The sequence below is a fragment of the Mytilus galloprovincialis genome, chromosome 11, assembly GCF_965363235.1.
Source record: "Mytilus galloprovincialis chromosome 11, xbMytGall1.hap1.1, whole genome shotgun sequence".
Taxonomy (NCBI): Eukaryota; Metazoa; Mollusca; class Bivalvia; order Mytilida; family Mytilidae; genus Mytilus; species Mytilus galloprovincialis.
In genome coordinates, this window is record NC_134848.1 from 21,900,472 (window position 1) to 21,914,562 (window position 14,091).

The window sequence follows — 14,091 nt, forward strand, 5'->3', positions numbered from 1 at the left end:
AAACTGTATAGAGCCTTACAAAAGGGTCATAAAGTGAACAAAACTAGGACATAATTTAAGGTGGGTAAATTTTAATTTCCTCACGTTGGCACGTCAACATATTGAAAATGGTCGGGAAAAGTTAGTAGATAGTGGTTAGTGTCCGTAAACACCAGCTTTTCTTTTCTTTTCCAAAATGTAATTCTTAAGATTTTCTTTTCAGAAATTTATTTTGTATCTTTCTTTAAGTTCATAAGAAAATAATGTGTTTTATCATACTTACGGCTCTGTTTCCTATAAAAAAATATATGTTTGATAAATACACCTTTTCAAAATAAGGCGAGATAACTTTATAGAAAGTGTTGTGAATTTTCCTCTTTTAATTCACATCAAATAATACTTTTTATTTGTATAAACGCTTAAAGATGTTTGTCATCCGAATTCTCAAAAAACCAAATTTGATTTAAAATAGCTTGAACACCTAAAAAATTATAAATATTAAAATTAATCAAAAAAAAAATAATGGTTTCGCTAAAAGCTTTATCATTTTTCTTATATATTCATAATAAATATTTCTAGGGTTATCTTTTATTCTAGCAAATTTGAGCTACGGTGATATAATAATTGAAGAATTGTTTTGAAAGGTTCCATAATATAACCACTGATAACTGTACTGCATTCCAATATTTACAATCGTGCGTTCCATAGGTATATCTTTATTATCTCCCTTTTAATTTTGTTTCGAGACGCACGTCACGTTAAGGTTGAATTAAGCTCGTTTACCTTTACTAGTCTAACAAAAGGTAAGGGTCTGTATTTTTTCAATTTGATAAAGTAATTTCTGTATTCGCTAAATCAAGATTTATTTTAAAAGAAATGTACATTTTAACCAAAATCACGTTCATCCGAAGTGCTTTGTTATATTGGATAATATATGGAAAGCCAATTTAGCACTAATAAGTTATAAGAATCCCCCTACATATAGTTTTAACCATCAACTCGATGCACCAGGGCCGTAACTACATTGAGGCAAATGCCTCATGTTAAAAATTAAACAAAAGATTGTCTTAATATCAAATTGTTTTCATGGAAAGTGTCCAACAAGAAGCAAGTTCTCAACTCTCTGGTGTCGCCCCTGCATGTTTTTCGTGATCCATGTTTCTTTTTTACTTTTAGTTTTCAGAGTTGATGGTACTATTGTTTGAACTTCTGTGTCCCGGGTTTATCTTTTGCTCATTTATTGTCCTGCTTTATGACAATAGTCTGAGTGTTGATTTTCATTTGTAAACGTGCGGTTTTGCAATGTTGTATGCATGATATTGTGCTAGAAAATGTTTTAAGAATATACAAGACATAGAAAAAAATGTTTTTTTCTGCATGGAGAATTGAATTTGATATCAAAGAATTCACACCTGGCTTCTTTTGGTTGATAAAACTAGATAGCTGACATGGTTTAAATCAAAGTAAGGTCACCAATTTTCCGGTATCAAATAATTTGAAAAAAAGCAATAATGTATTGCAATATGACCATTTCCATTGATGGGTTAAACTTGCAGTAAGTCATGTTCAGACCCTTTTACAGAAAATAAAGGAATATGAAGTAAATGTGCACGAAACCTAATAGCACACAAAGTCAATGCATAAAAAAATACTAATGATCAATCATTTGGTCACAGTTGCTGGAGGGTCTTCAACAAGAAAAGAATCATTAATACCGTAAAACAGGGTCAAGATGGTCCCTAGTGTCGACTTAATCAGTACTAGTATTTACAGCATAATACTGCACTGTCACTATATTTCAATCTAGTCATAAAAATATCACCAAAGTCTAAGCACAATACAAGACTAAAACAGACAGACAGATCCGGTATTAATGATTATGAGAATTAAGAATTTTGCTTTGTCCTACATATCAGTCTTTTAATGTTGTTCATAAAACCTTAAAGTTTTAAATTACAATAAATCTATGTTTTTGCTTTCAGACCAGAATATTGTCGAAAAAAAGCTAACACATTAATTGCGTTTCAATGTCAGAAAGAGAGCGGGAAACGCTCAGAATGCACGATTTTGCGTTATTTTTCTCAAAACTTCTGGGGCCTTGAGCGGCCCCCAGTCACCTCGACAATTTTTTTTTGCGTCGCTCCGCTCGGCGATATATTTTGCCTCACTATTTGAAGAGGCTAGGTACGGCTCTGTGCACAATAAACATCTTAAATAAATGGGTTCTACTTAAAACTTTCTAACGCTCGTTCATAGGACGTAGTATGGTATACAATTGACCGCCCGTCCGTCCGTCCGTCCGCCGTCAACATGTCGGACATTACCTCAAAAAAGTTTTTACCAATATTCATGAACATTTGTTGAATTGTTGATATCTATTGACGTAGCTCCTTTTTGTTTTTATACAACCGTAACATTTTTGCGGTTGTATATTGCTATCACGTTGTCGTCGTGGTCGTCAGCGTCGTCTGAAGACACTTGGTTTCCGGACAATAACTTGAGTATAAGAGGGGGGCAAGGGGTCCCAATAACAGCATAACAGCAAATTGATTTGGCTTATAACAGATAACAAGGAATTAAAATGGACAAAAACAGATAACAGTAAATGAAAAATAAGTCAGGGGTCTAGACTGATTGAAAGATTATGTCTCCATCATATGAAAATCAAGCACAATCCCTTCCGTTGCTGAATTTTTTCATTAATTGTAACTCATAACAAAACAGAAACAGGTCAGCAATAAGTGGTGCACAGTTATTCCCAATTGGAATTCTGATAGCTTGACAATATACGTAAATTCTATAGCAGACAACAATGATATCTAGTAAAAATTTAAGGGCAGTTATGGTATCAAAGCAGGTCCAATTGACATACGGTAGTTCTTTTGTTTGTTATTACAAAAAAATGACCTGAAAGAGTTTGAATACAATGTATATAGATTTGCATTCTGATTTTTTTTTAAATGCACGTTCAATGCATTAGGTGTGGTTTTCTTAATAAGACTACGAGACACAGTGGTATATAGGGTAGAAAAATCAAAAGCACAAATTATAAGGCAGCAACCATTTGATTTTCTTGGGAGGGGGGGGGGAGGCTATGGATTTTTTTTCTGGACAAACTTTCTTTTTCGCCTGCGGCGAAAAACAATCTATTTTTTTCGCGACAAGTCCAAAACAATTTTTTTCTTTCAATTTTAGCATTACATATAGTGGCAGCTGAGGGGAAACAAACAATTTCTCCAAAAACTGGAAACAAACTTTTTTTCCAAAAAAAATCAATAGTGGAACAATGGCTTAAAGACGAAATACATCTTTGTTTGTAAAGAGTTATGTGCAGCTTAGGAACCCAGTACATGGTTTGAACTTTCATTGTAAAATGTATTTGGTTCTGCTTTGAAAAGAATCACAGATCTGAGTCTGTGTACTTTATTATATAAAATGTTAACTGGTAGTAAAGACCTCCATGTAGTTCTTAATTGAGATCCTCATCAGATATCCCTGGCCATATACTTTCCTTTTTGTCATATTAAAAAATGCTCGAATTTAATATGTACGTACGGGAAACAAGAAACATTATCCCCATACAAAATAAAATTTTCAATACATAGATAAAGCAAGATGTGGTATGAGTGCCAATGAGACAAATCTCCATCTAAGTTATTAGTAACAATTTATAAAAGTAAACCATTGTAGGTAAAAAAAAAAACAGCCTTCAACGATCAACATGGAGCCTTGGCTCACACCGAACAGCAAGCTACATGTTCATAAAAAAATGGATTTTATTACGAAGGATAATCATAAGATTTACTGTAATTGTCCTAGATTTCACTGATATTAATATGTTTATGTGTTGATCTGTGATGGGTATATATCAATGAAATCCTTCGCCGAATACGGGACCACCATATTACTAGTGGTAGACCCCAATGTCCAATAATCTTCAATTTCTACCGAATATGGGCTGCCAAAAAAAATTCTAACATTCCAATTTTCAATAACAGTTAACAGCAAATATATTATCACAATAACAGATAACAAAAAACCTAATAGTCCAATAACAGCTAACAATGAATAAGACAATAACAGCTAACAGCAAATATATTTTCAGAATAACAGATAACAGAGAATTATATTGCCCAATAACAGCATAACAGTTAAACCCCTTGCCCCCCTCGTATAAGTAAAAAGAAATCTAAAATTTAAAACAAAGTTTATAACCACAAAAGAAAGGTTGGGAGTGATTGATTTTGGTCTTAACAGTTTAAGACATAGGGGCCAAAAATGGGCTCAAGTAAGCATTTTTCTAGTTTCCAGACAATATTTTATGTAACGATGTATAAATTTCTCTAAAATTATACCACAAGGTTCCATACCAGAAAAAGGGGAATGGGTTATGGCTCAAACTAAGGGGGGGGGGGGGGGGGAACAAGGGTGTTCTGGTTAATGTACATTAACCAGAAAAAAGTAATATTACTTTTAAAAATTTGGAACTCCCTTACACTGTTTTAAATTATTAAATGGGTAATTATGGTTGCAAATTTCATTGGAAATAAATTTGAACTGATATTTTGACCATATCTTGAGGGAAGAATTGTTTGGTTTTTTTAAGAAAAGGGGGGTGGGGCGTAAACAGAAATTAGCAGGGGACAATTTTTTTTTAAGATTTCATAATTTAAAAAGAATTTTTTTGCCAAAAAAAAGTGTTAGATTGGGGTAAAAAAAATTGGGGAGGGGTCAATTCTCAACAGCAAAGGATATTGCACAAAATAAAAAGAAGGGGGTAAATTTTTTAAATATTTTTTTTGTAGGTGAGTATTGGGGGGGGGGGTCAATTCGCAACAGCATGGTCAATGATGGTGTATAGTGCACAATAGCAAAAATTGAAAAAAAATTGAATTAGTAAACCAATTCTAAGTTTGACTACTATTCTGTGTCAGAAACCTATTATGTGTTAAATATTTAACATGTGTAATTACGATCCAAATTCAGCGCGAATATTGTGTCCATTTTTGTCCAACTGTTCAGTGTTAGACCTCTGCGGTCGTATCTATCTGCGCAATTTATTATTTTTGTAAATTTTGGTTTTACTTTTGAGTTTTGGGGTTTTATTCAATAAAAAAGGGGGGATTTTCCAGTTTTCGGACAATAACTCAAAAACAATTTCACCAATTTGCAAGAAACATTGGCGAATTGTTTATTTCTATCAACATGAGCTCCCATTTAAATTTGATAAGTTTTATACTACAAGTTCGGCTGTTCCAAATTTACGGGGTTTTATTCATTACAAAAAGGGGGATTTTCCAGTTTTTAGACAATAACTCGAAAATGCTTTCAGAATTTTTTTATGGAACTTTGGTAAATTGTATATACATGTATATCTATTGTTGTAAGTTTCCTTTTGATTTTTATAAATCTTATACATTTTACGTTTCTGCGTTTTAAGATTTTATTTATAAAAAAGGGGTGATTTTCAAGTTTTCGGACAATATCCTTAAAGTGCTAAAAACAGTTGTCATTAGACTTTGATGACTGATTTATATCTATTAAGATAATTGTTGTTTTTAGATAGTTTTTTTAAATTTCTTTTAAATTTAAAGATTAGAAGAAGAAAACAAAAATCTTAATGATAATAATGTAATTTGTGTGAGAGTATGCATGTGTGTAGTGTTGTATGGACTATCTTCATAATATTGAAAATATGATATATATATATAACGATTGTATAGTATGTATAGATATGTAGTATTATGAATAAAAAAAAATGTTGAGTATAGTTAAAAAAAAAAAAAAAAAAAAAAAGGGGTGATTTTCAAGTTTTCGGGCAATATCCTTAAAGTGCTAAGAACAGTTGTCATTAGACTTTGATGACTAATTTATATCTATTAAGATAACCTCCCTTTAGGTTTTTTTTTATAAATGTCTGATATAACATTGAGAAGTTATTGAACTATATTGAAAGAGTGACGGGCGTATCATGCGCTCATGGCTCAGCTGTTTATTATTGCATGTTTCCATTGTATATTTGTATAAATTAATACTATACATTTATTTCCAGTACCTGAGGGAAATATGAAGATTTGTTCACCCAAGAAAAAATATATTTCACGAGGGCATCGCCCGAGGGAAATATGACTCTCCGAAGGTGAACAAATCTTCATATCTCCCGAATCCAAGGTGTGGTATGAGTGGCAATGAGACAACTCTCCATCCAAATAACAATTTATAAAAGTAAACCATTATAGTCAATGTATGAATGTTTTATTCTACTGCCTATACTTTTTTTTACTTCTGAATATACAATAAACATAATTGTTTTTTATTCGTTTTGTTTTATAACTAAACACAACACACACAATGATAATCTGTACCGATTAAAAGTTAATTTATTTTTTAGATTTGTCTGTCTGTCTGTCTGTCTGTCTGACATTTTTTGACTGATATATGGTAATGTCAATGTATGTAGTTGCATTTTAACTAAGTAATACTTAAATTTTATCATTTTTAGGTTGGCTGAGTGGACAAGAAGGTGCATAGCATTAGAAAAGATTAAATCGTGGAAATAAAGTGTACTCCGTTACAATCTGTTATTCTAACCTGACGAGACAATTCTAAGATGTTTTGCAGTGGTCTTGGTAGACAGGAGAGGACGGGAACAGGTAGATTACCGGAAACGAAAAATGAAGACATTTTAACTGTTATCTCCCCTGACAAACCTACAGACAATTTAGCGATGTTACACTGTGGACAGGACAAGAGAGAAACAAATATGGTTTCTGATACTGAAAATATACTTACAATCATCCCTTTTGACCAGACTAGTAGAGACCAACTGATGAACGATGCAATTCAGACTAGGCAGAAGGTTGATGCAGGTAATATAAGTGATAAAGAATGTCTTGGTAATGTTTGTGGTAAACAGTGCCAGGAAAAGTCGTGCAAATTATGTAATAAAGGATTTCGTAAACCTCGGGCCTTAAAGAGCCGCATTATAAAACCTAAAGGCTATGAACGTTTTAAATGTGGAATGTGTGGAGTGGATTTCAGTAAGAATAAATACCTACAGCAACACATCGGGATACATACTGTTGATAAACCTTATAGATGTGACGTTTGTGGCTCAGTATTTCGCATGTTACAACGCCTACGAATACACATAAAAACACATACTAGTGATAAACCATACAAATGTGATATATGTGATAAGGCATTTAGACAGAGTTCTCACATGTGGAGGCACATGAGAACACATACAGGTGAAAAACCGCGTAAAATATGTAAATGTGATGTATGTGAAAAGGAATTTAGTCAGCGTTCTGACTTAACGAGACATATGAGAACACATACTGGTGATAGACCTCATCAATGTGAAATATGTGATAAAACGTTCACTACGAAGGAAAACTTACGACTACACATGAGAATACATACTGGCGATCAACCGTTTGCGTGTAATGTATGTGGTAGAGGTTTTAATTATAAAATAGACGTTGAACGACACGCAAGCAGGCATTCTAAATGTGTTGAAAGACCTTATAAATGTGGTATTTGTGAAAAAGATTTTATTCGGAAACATAACTTACAGAATCACATGAGAATACATACAGGAGAAAACCCATATGAATGTGAAACATGTGGTCAAACATTTAGCCTTTCAATTGTCTATGCCAGACATATGACAAAGCATAGTACTGAGAAGGACAAATTAGTTTAGTTCAAAATAAGCAAAATAAGGGATTCCTAAGGCTGCCATTCATGCCATTCTTACCTATATTTATAAGGAAGGAAACTCTGAACAAATTACCTTTTGTATGGCCTTATCTGACAAGTCGTATTACACATTTTGTTATATATTTGATATATCATGGGTCATTATAAAAAAAAGTGCAAATTTCGACGAGGTAATATTTTGAAAAATGATATCATTATTTAAAACTTTTAAATGTGTCCCGCTATTCTATAGTATGGTAGCAACGATATTCAGAAATATGCAATGGGAAAAATGAAGATTTTTTTCAATTTTTTCAATTTTAGGTCATCCTTTGAAAGAATCGTGTCAATGGTGTTACCAATTTAAAGCATACATTTAGGTACTAAATATTATTGTTTAACATCAAACAACTGTTCCAATTTGTTGTTTAGGTTTAAATTACGACTTATTGACGTTATTCACATAGCTGTGCATTCTATTTAAACATAAATTTCAGAATACCTTGTCGTAAAAAAGTTGGCTGTCCTAATTATGGCCGTTGTAAATACTAAAAAAATACACTTAAACTGAATATATGTGAATTGTATAAGATTTAATGATAATAATATCAATGAATATACCTAATCCTTCGTACATGACCTAAAAACACTAATAAAGATAAAAAAAAAAAAATGTCGCATTTTTATATAGTAACACCACTGACCCTTCAGTAACTCCAATAACACAAAAGTATCACCAATGACATCACATTTAAAATTTTACCTTTATCAGGTACTGAACACAAAGCCAAGATCCCCGAGCAAAAGAAAAAGATGAAAAAATAATTCTTAGGCTAAAAAGTCTCAAATTATATAACATAACATCCATTACTAAAAATGTCAATAGTGTTACTAAATAGTGTCATTGGTGTTACCAGCATACATCAGTTTGTGAAAACTGTGTATATGTAATACATGATATTGTTAAAACATTGTTAAGTAAGTATTGTTTTTCATAAATAATATGATGTTTAGCTTGTTAAACATGAAAGAAACACAAAAATGCTGATTGTCATGATATATTCAGTGGTGTTACTAAACTGGTCAATGGTGTTATTTTATCAAAATGGTCTCACCATTGACAGTAACACCAATGATTTAAGGTGTATTTTAAGATTCAGTTACGAAAAAAGTGCTCTATTCCCCTATTCCATGTATTCTATATGTTTTTACGGGTGCATGTTTCTATAATCAATATGTTTCATTATTCAAAGCTAAGGAAATGTTTTCAAAAAATGATTTTTATAAAGGGTACACCATGGACACTATTTCCAATTTCTATATAACCTTTACTTACTTTTACGATTTTTTCACTAAATCTTCAACATAATTGTTTGTTTTCTTTTGCATAACATGCTTACAGGTACATTGTAACATTGCTAAGGGAGAAACTGTTGTAAATGCTCAAATCTTGCGAAAGATAACTCGTATTCTACTAATTTGTCCTTTGGTAACACCATTGACTTAAAAAATGTTACATTTCCTTTTGGTGAAATTTTTTATTATAAAACCAACATACACCTCCCAAAATCATTAAAAAATGTTTGTTTGTATCAAAATGCAATAAAAAGTGATAAATCATAATAACAAATGATATGAATAATAGTTCTATTTCAAGTCTGAAAGGATTTATAGTAAAACATAACAGTTAATTCTGGCTATCTTCAAGGGTTTAAGAAAACATTAAGGATGTTTTTATAACATTTCATACTGTAAATAGTATATTGTGTATCACAAAACATTTATATCTAACATATGCAAGTGTTATTTTGATATATTTTCATGTCTGTGACTTAAAATACCCAATAACATAGTTTTGCATGTTTTTTTGATAATGACCCATATATAGTGTTTAATAAATAGAAAATTATCATTTAACTTTGACGGTAGGGTTTTATGGCAGCCTTTTTCGCTAAAATATATTCTGATTAATGTTTTCAATATTAAAATTAATGATAAGTTCTTAAAAAAAGCTTGCGTGCTTCGAAAGTAATTTATATAGGAAATAAAAAAATGCCACTGACCACCAACCTTCGAAGTTAAAATCGTCGTTTCCTAAAAAAAAAAGACATATATAACAGACACTAAGGTACATGCACGAATTGACATTTTTTAGACACAAAAGATCCCAGAGTGACAGTCAAACTCATTGATCGAAAACAAACTAACAACGCCATGGCTTACGAATAAAATACAACCAGACGAATAACCACTCGGAGAGTCAGACAGTATAATATAGACCACATACACACACCCGAATTACCACTCGGAGACACTATAAAATAGAGGCGCACATACACACACCCGAATTACTACTCGGTGACAGTATAATATAGAGCACATACACACACCCGAATTACCACTCGGAGACAGTATAAGATAGAGCACATACACACACTCGAATTAGCACTCGGAGACAGTATACGATAGAGCACATACACACACCCGAATTACCACTCGGAGACAGTATAAGATAGAGCACATACACACACTCGAATTACCACTCGGAGACAGTATAATATAGAGCACATCCACATACCCGAATTACCACTCGGAGACAGTATATAAGATAGACCACATACACATACCTGAATTACCACTTGGAGACAGTATAAGATAGAGCACATACACACACCCGAATTACATGTACCACTCGGAGACAGTATATAAGATAGACCACATACACATACCCGAATTACTTGTACCACTGGGAGACAGTATAATATAGAGCACATACACACACCCGAATTACCACTCGGAGACACTATAAAATAGAGGCGCAAATACACACACCCGAATTACTACTCGGAGACAGTATAATATAGAGCACATACACACACCCGAATTACCACTCGGAGACAGTATAAGATAGAGCACATACACACACTCGAATTACCACTCGGAGACAGTATAAGATAGAGCACATACACACACTCGAATTACCACTCGGAGACAGTATAAGATAGAGCACATACACTCACCAGAATTACCACTCGGAGACAGTATATGATAGAGCACATACACATACCCGAATTACCTGTCGGAGACAGTATACGATAGAGCACATACACACACCTGAATTACCACTCGGAGACAGTATAAGATAGAGCACATACACACACTCGAATTACCACTCGGAGACAGTATACGATAGAGCACATACACACACTCGAATTACCACTCGGAAACAGTATACGTTAGAGCACATACACACACCTGAATTACCACTCGGAGACAGTATAAGATAGAGCACATACACACATTCGAATTACCACTTGGAGACAGTATAAGATAGAGCACACACACACACCCGAATTACCACTCGGAGAGTCAGACAGTATAAGATAGAGCACATACACACACTCGAATTACCATTCGGAGACAGTATATGATAGAGCACATACACACACTCGAATAACCATTCGGAGATAGTATAATATAGACCACATACACATACCCGAATTACCAGTCGGAGACACTATAAAATAGAGCGCGCACATACACACACCCGAATTACCACTCGGTGACAGTGTAAGATAGAGCACATACATACACCCGAATTACCACTCGGAGACAGTATAAGATAGAGCACATACACACACTCGAATTACCACTCGGAGACAGTATAAGATAGAGCACATACACTCACCAGAATTACCACTCTGAGACAGTATATGATAGAGCACATACACTCACCCGAATTACCTGTCGGAGACAGTATAAAATAGAGCACATACACACACTCGAATTACCACTCGGAGACAGTATATGATAGAGCACATACACATACCCGAATTACCTGTCGGAGTCAGTATAAAATAGAGCACATACACACACCCGAATTACCACTCGGAGACAGTATAAGATAGAACATAACACACACTCGAATTACCATTCGGAGACAGTATATGATAGAGCACATACACACACTCGAATTACCACTCGGAGACAGTATAATATAGAGCACATACACACACCCGAATTACCAGTCGGAGACACTATAAAATAGAGCGCGCACATACACACACCCGAATTACCACTCGGTGACAGTATAAGATAAAGCACACACACACACTCGGCAGTATATGATAGAGCACATACACACACTAGAATTACCACTCGGAGACAGTATAATATAGAGCACATACACATACCCGAATTACCAGTCGGAGACACTATAAAATAGAGCGCGCAAATACATACACCCGAATTACCACTCGGTGACAGTATAAGATAGAGCACTTACACACACCCGAATTACCACTCGGAGACAGCATAAGAAAGAGCACATACACACACTCGAATTACCACTCGGAGACAGTATAATATAGAGCACATACACATATCCCAATTACCAGTCGGAGACAGTATAAAATAGAGTACATACACACATCCGAATTACCACTCGGAGACAGTATATAAGATAGACCACATACACATACCCGAATTACTTGTACCACTCGAAGACAGTATAAAAAAGAGCACATACACATACCCAAATTAGCACTCGGAGACAGTATAAGATAGAGCACATACACTCACCAGAATTACCACTGGGAGACAGTATAAGATAGAGCACATACACTCACCAGAATTACCACTCTGAGACAGTATATGATAGAGCACATACACTCACCCGAATTACCTGTCGGAGACAGTATAAAATAGAGCACATACACACACTCGAATTACCACTCGAAGACAGTATATGATAGAGCACATACACATACCCGAATTACCTGTCGGAGTCAGTATAAAATAGAGCACATACACACACCCGAATTACCACTCGGAGACAGTATAAGATAGAACATAACACACACTCGAATTACCATTCGGAGACAGTATATGATAGAGCACATACACACACTCGAATTACCACTCGGAGACAGTATAATATAGAGCACATACACACACCCGAATTACCAGTCGGAGACACTATAAAATAGAGCGCGCACATACACACACCCGAATTACCACTCGGTGACAGTATAAGATAAAGCACACACACACACTCGGCAGTATATGATAGAGCACATACACACACTAGAATTACCACTCGGAGACAGTATAATATAGAGCACATACACATACCCGAATTACCAGTCGGAGACACTATAAAATAGAGCGCGCAAATACATACACCCGAATTACCACTCGGTGACAGTATAAGATAGAGCACTTACACACACCCGAATTACCACTCGGAGACAGCATAAGAAAGAGCACATACACACACTCGAATTACCACTCGGAGACAGTATAATATAGAGCACATACACATATCCCAATTACCAGTCGGAGACAGTATAAAATAGAGTACATACACACATCCGAATTACCACTCGGAGACAGTATATAAGATAGACCACATACACATACCCGAATTACTTGTACCACTCGAAGACAGTATAAAAAAGAGCACATACACATACCCAAATTAGCACTCGGAGACAGTATAAGATAGAGCACATACACTCACCAGAATTACCACTGGGAGACAGTATAAGATAGATCACATACACACACTCGAATTACCAGTCAGAGACAGTATAATATAGAGCACATTCACATACCCGAATTCCCAGTCGGAGACAGTATCAAATAGAGCACATACAAACACCCGAATTACATGTACCACTCGGAGACAGTATATAAGATAGACCACATACACATACCCGAATTACTTGTACCACTCGAAGACAGTATAAAAAAGAGCACATACACATACCCGAATTTCCAGTCGGAGACAGTATAAAATAGAGCACATACATACACCCGAATTAGCACTCGGAGATAGTATACGATAGATCACATACACTCACCAGAATTACCACTCGGAGACAGTGTAAGATAGATCACATACACTCACCAGAATTACCACTCGGAGACAGTGTAAGATAGATCACATACACACACCCGAATTACCACTCGGAGACAGTATATGATAGAGCACATACACATACCGGGCCGAATTACCACTCGGAGACAGTATAAGATAGAGCACATACACACACCCGAATTACCACTTGGAGACAGTATAAGATAAAGCACATACACATAGCCGAATTACCACTCGGAGACAGTATAAGATAGAGCACATACACATACCCGAATTACCACTCGGAGACAGTATAAGATAGAGCACATACACACACCCGAATTACCACTTGGAGACAGTATAAGATAGAGCACATACACATACCCGAATTACTACTAGGAGACAGTATAAGATAGAGCACATACACACACTCGAATTACCACTCGGAGACAGTATAAAATAGAGTACATACACATACCCGAATTACCACTTGGAGACAGTATAAGATAGAGCACATACACATACCCGAATAACACTCTCTGAATTAA

At 34.7% G+C, this 14,091-nt stretch overlaps 1 protein-coding gene across 2 annotated transcripts; it reads left to right on the plus strand.

Annotated features, from left to right (window-relative positions):
• Positions 1–712: 712 nt before the first annotated feature.
• Positions 713–9,740, plus strand: LOC143051864 (uncharacterized). 2 transcript variants are annotated; one of them, XM_076224854.1, is made up of 2 exons: positions 713–788; positions 6,482–9,740. In XM_076224854.1, exon 2 carries the CDS (start codon positions 6,590–6,592, stop codon positions 7,685–7,687), a length of 1,098 nt encoding a protein of 365 aa, XP_076080969.1. In that variant the 5' UTR covers positions 713–788; positions 6,482–6,589; the 3' UTR covers positions 7,688–9,740. The 2 variants fall into 2 exon arrangements, with proteins under 2 accessions (XP_076080969.1, XP_076080968.1); XM_076224853.1 differs by having other exon boundaries at positions 715–782.
• Positions 9,741–14,091: the final 4,351 nt, after the last annotated feature.

Excerpts from the sequence above, each read along its gene's own strand:
- LOC143051864 (XM_076224854.1), top strand. The coding sequence starts at position 6,590 with ATGTTTTGCAGTGGTCTTGGTAGACAGGAGAGGACGGGAACAGGTAGA.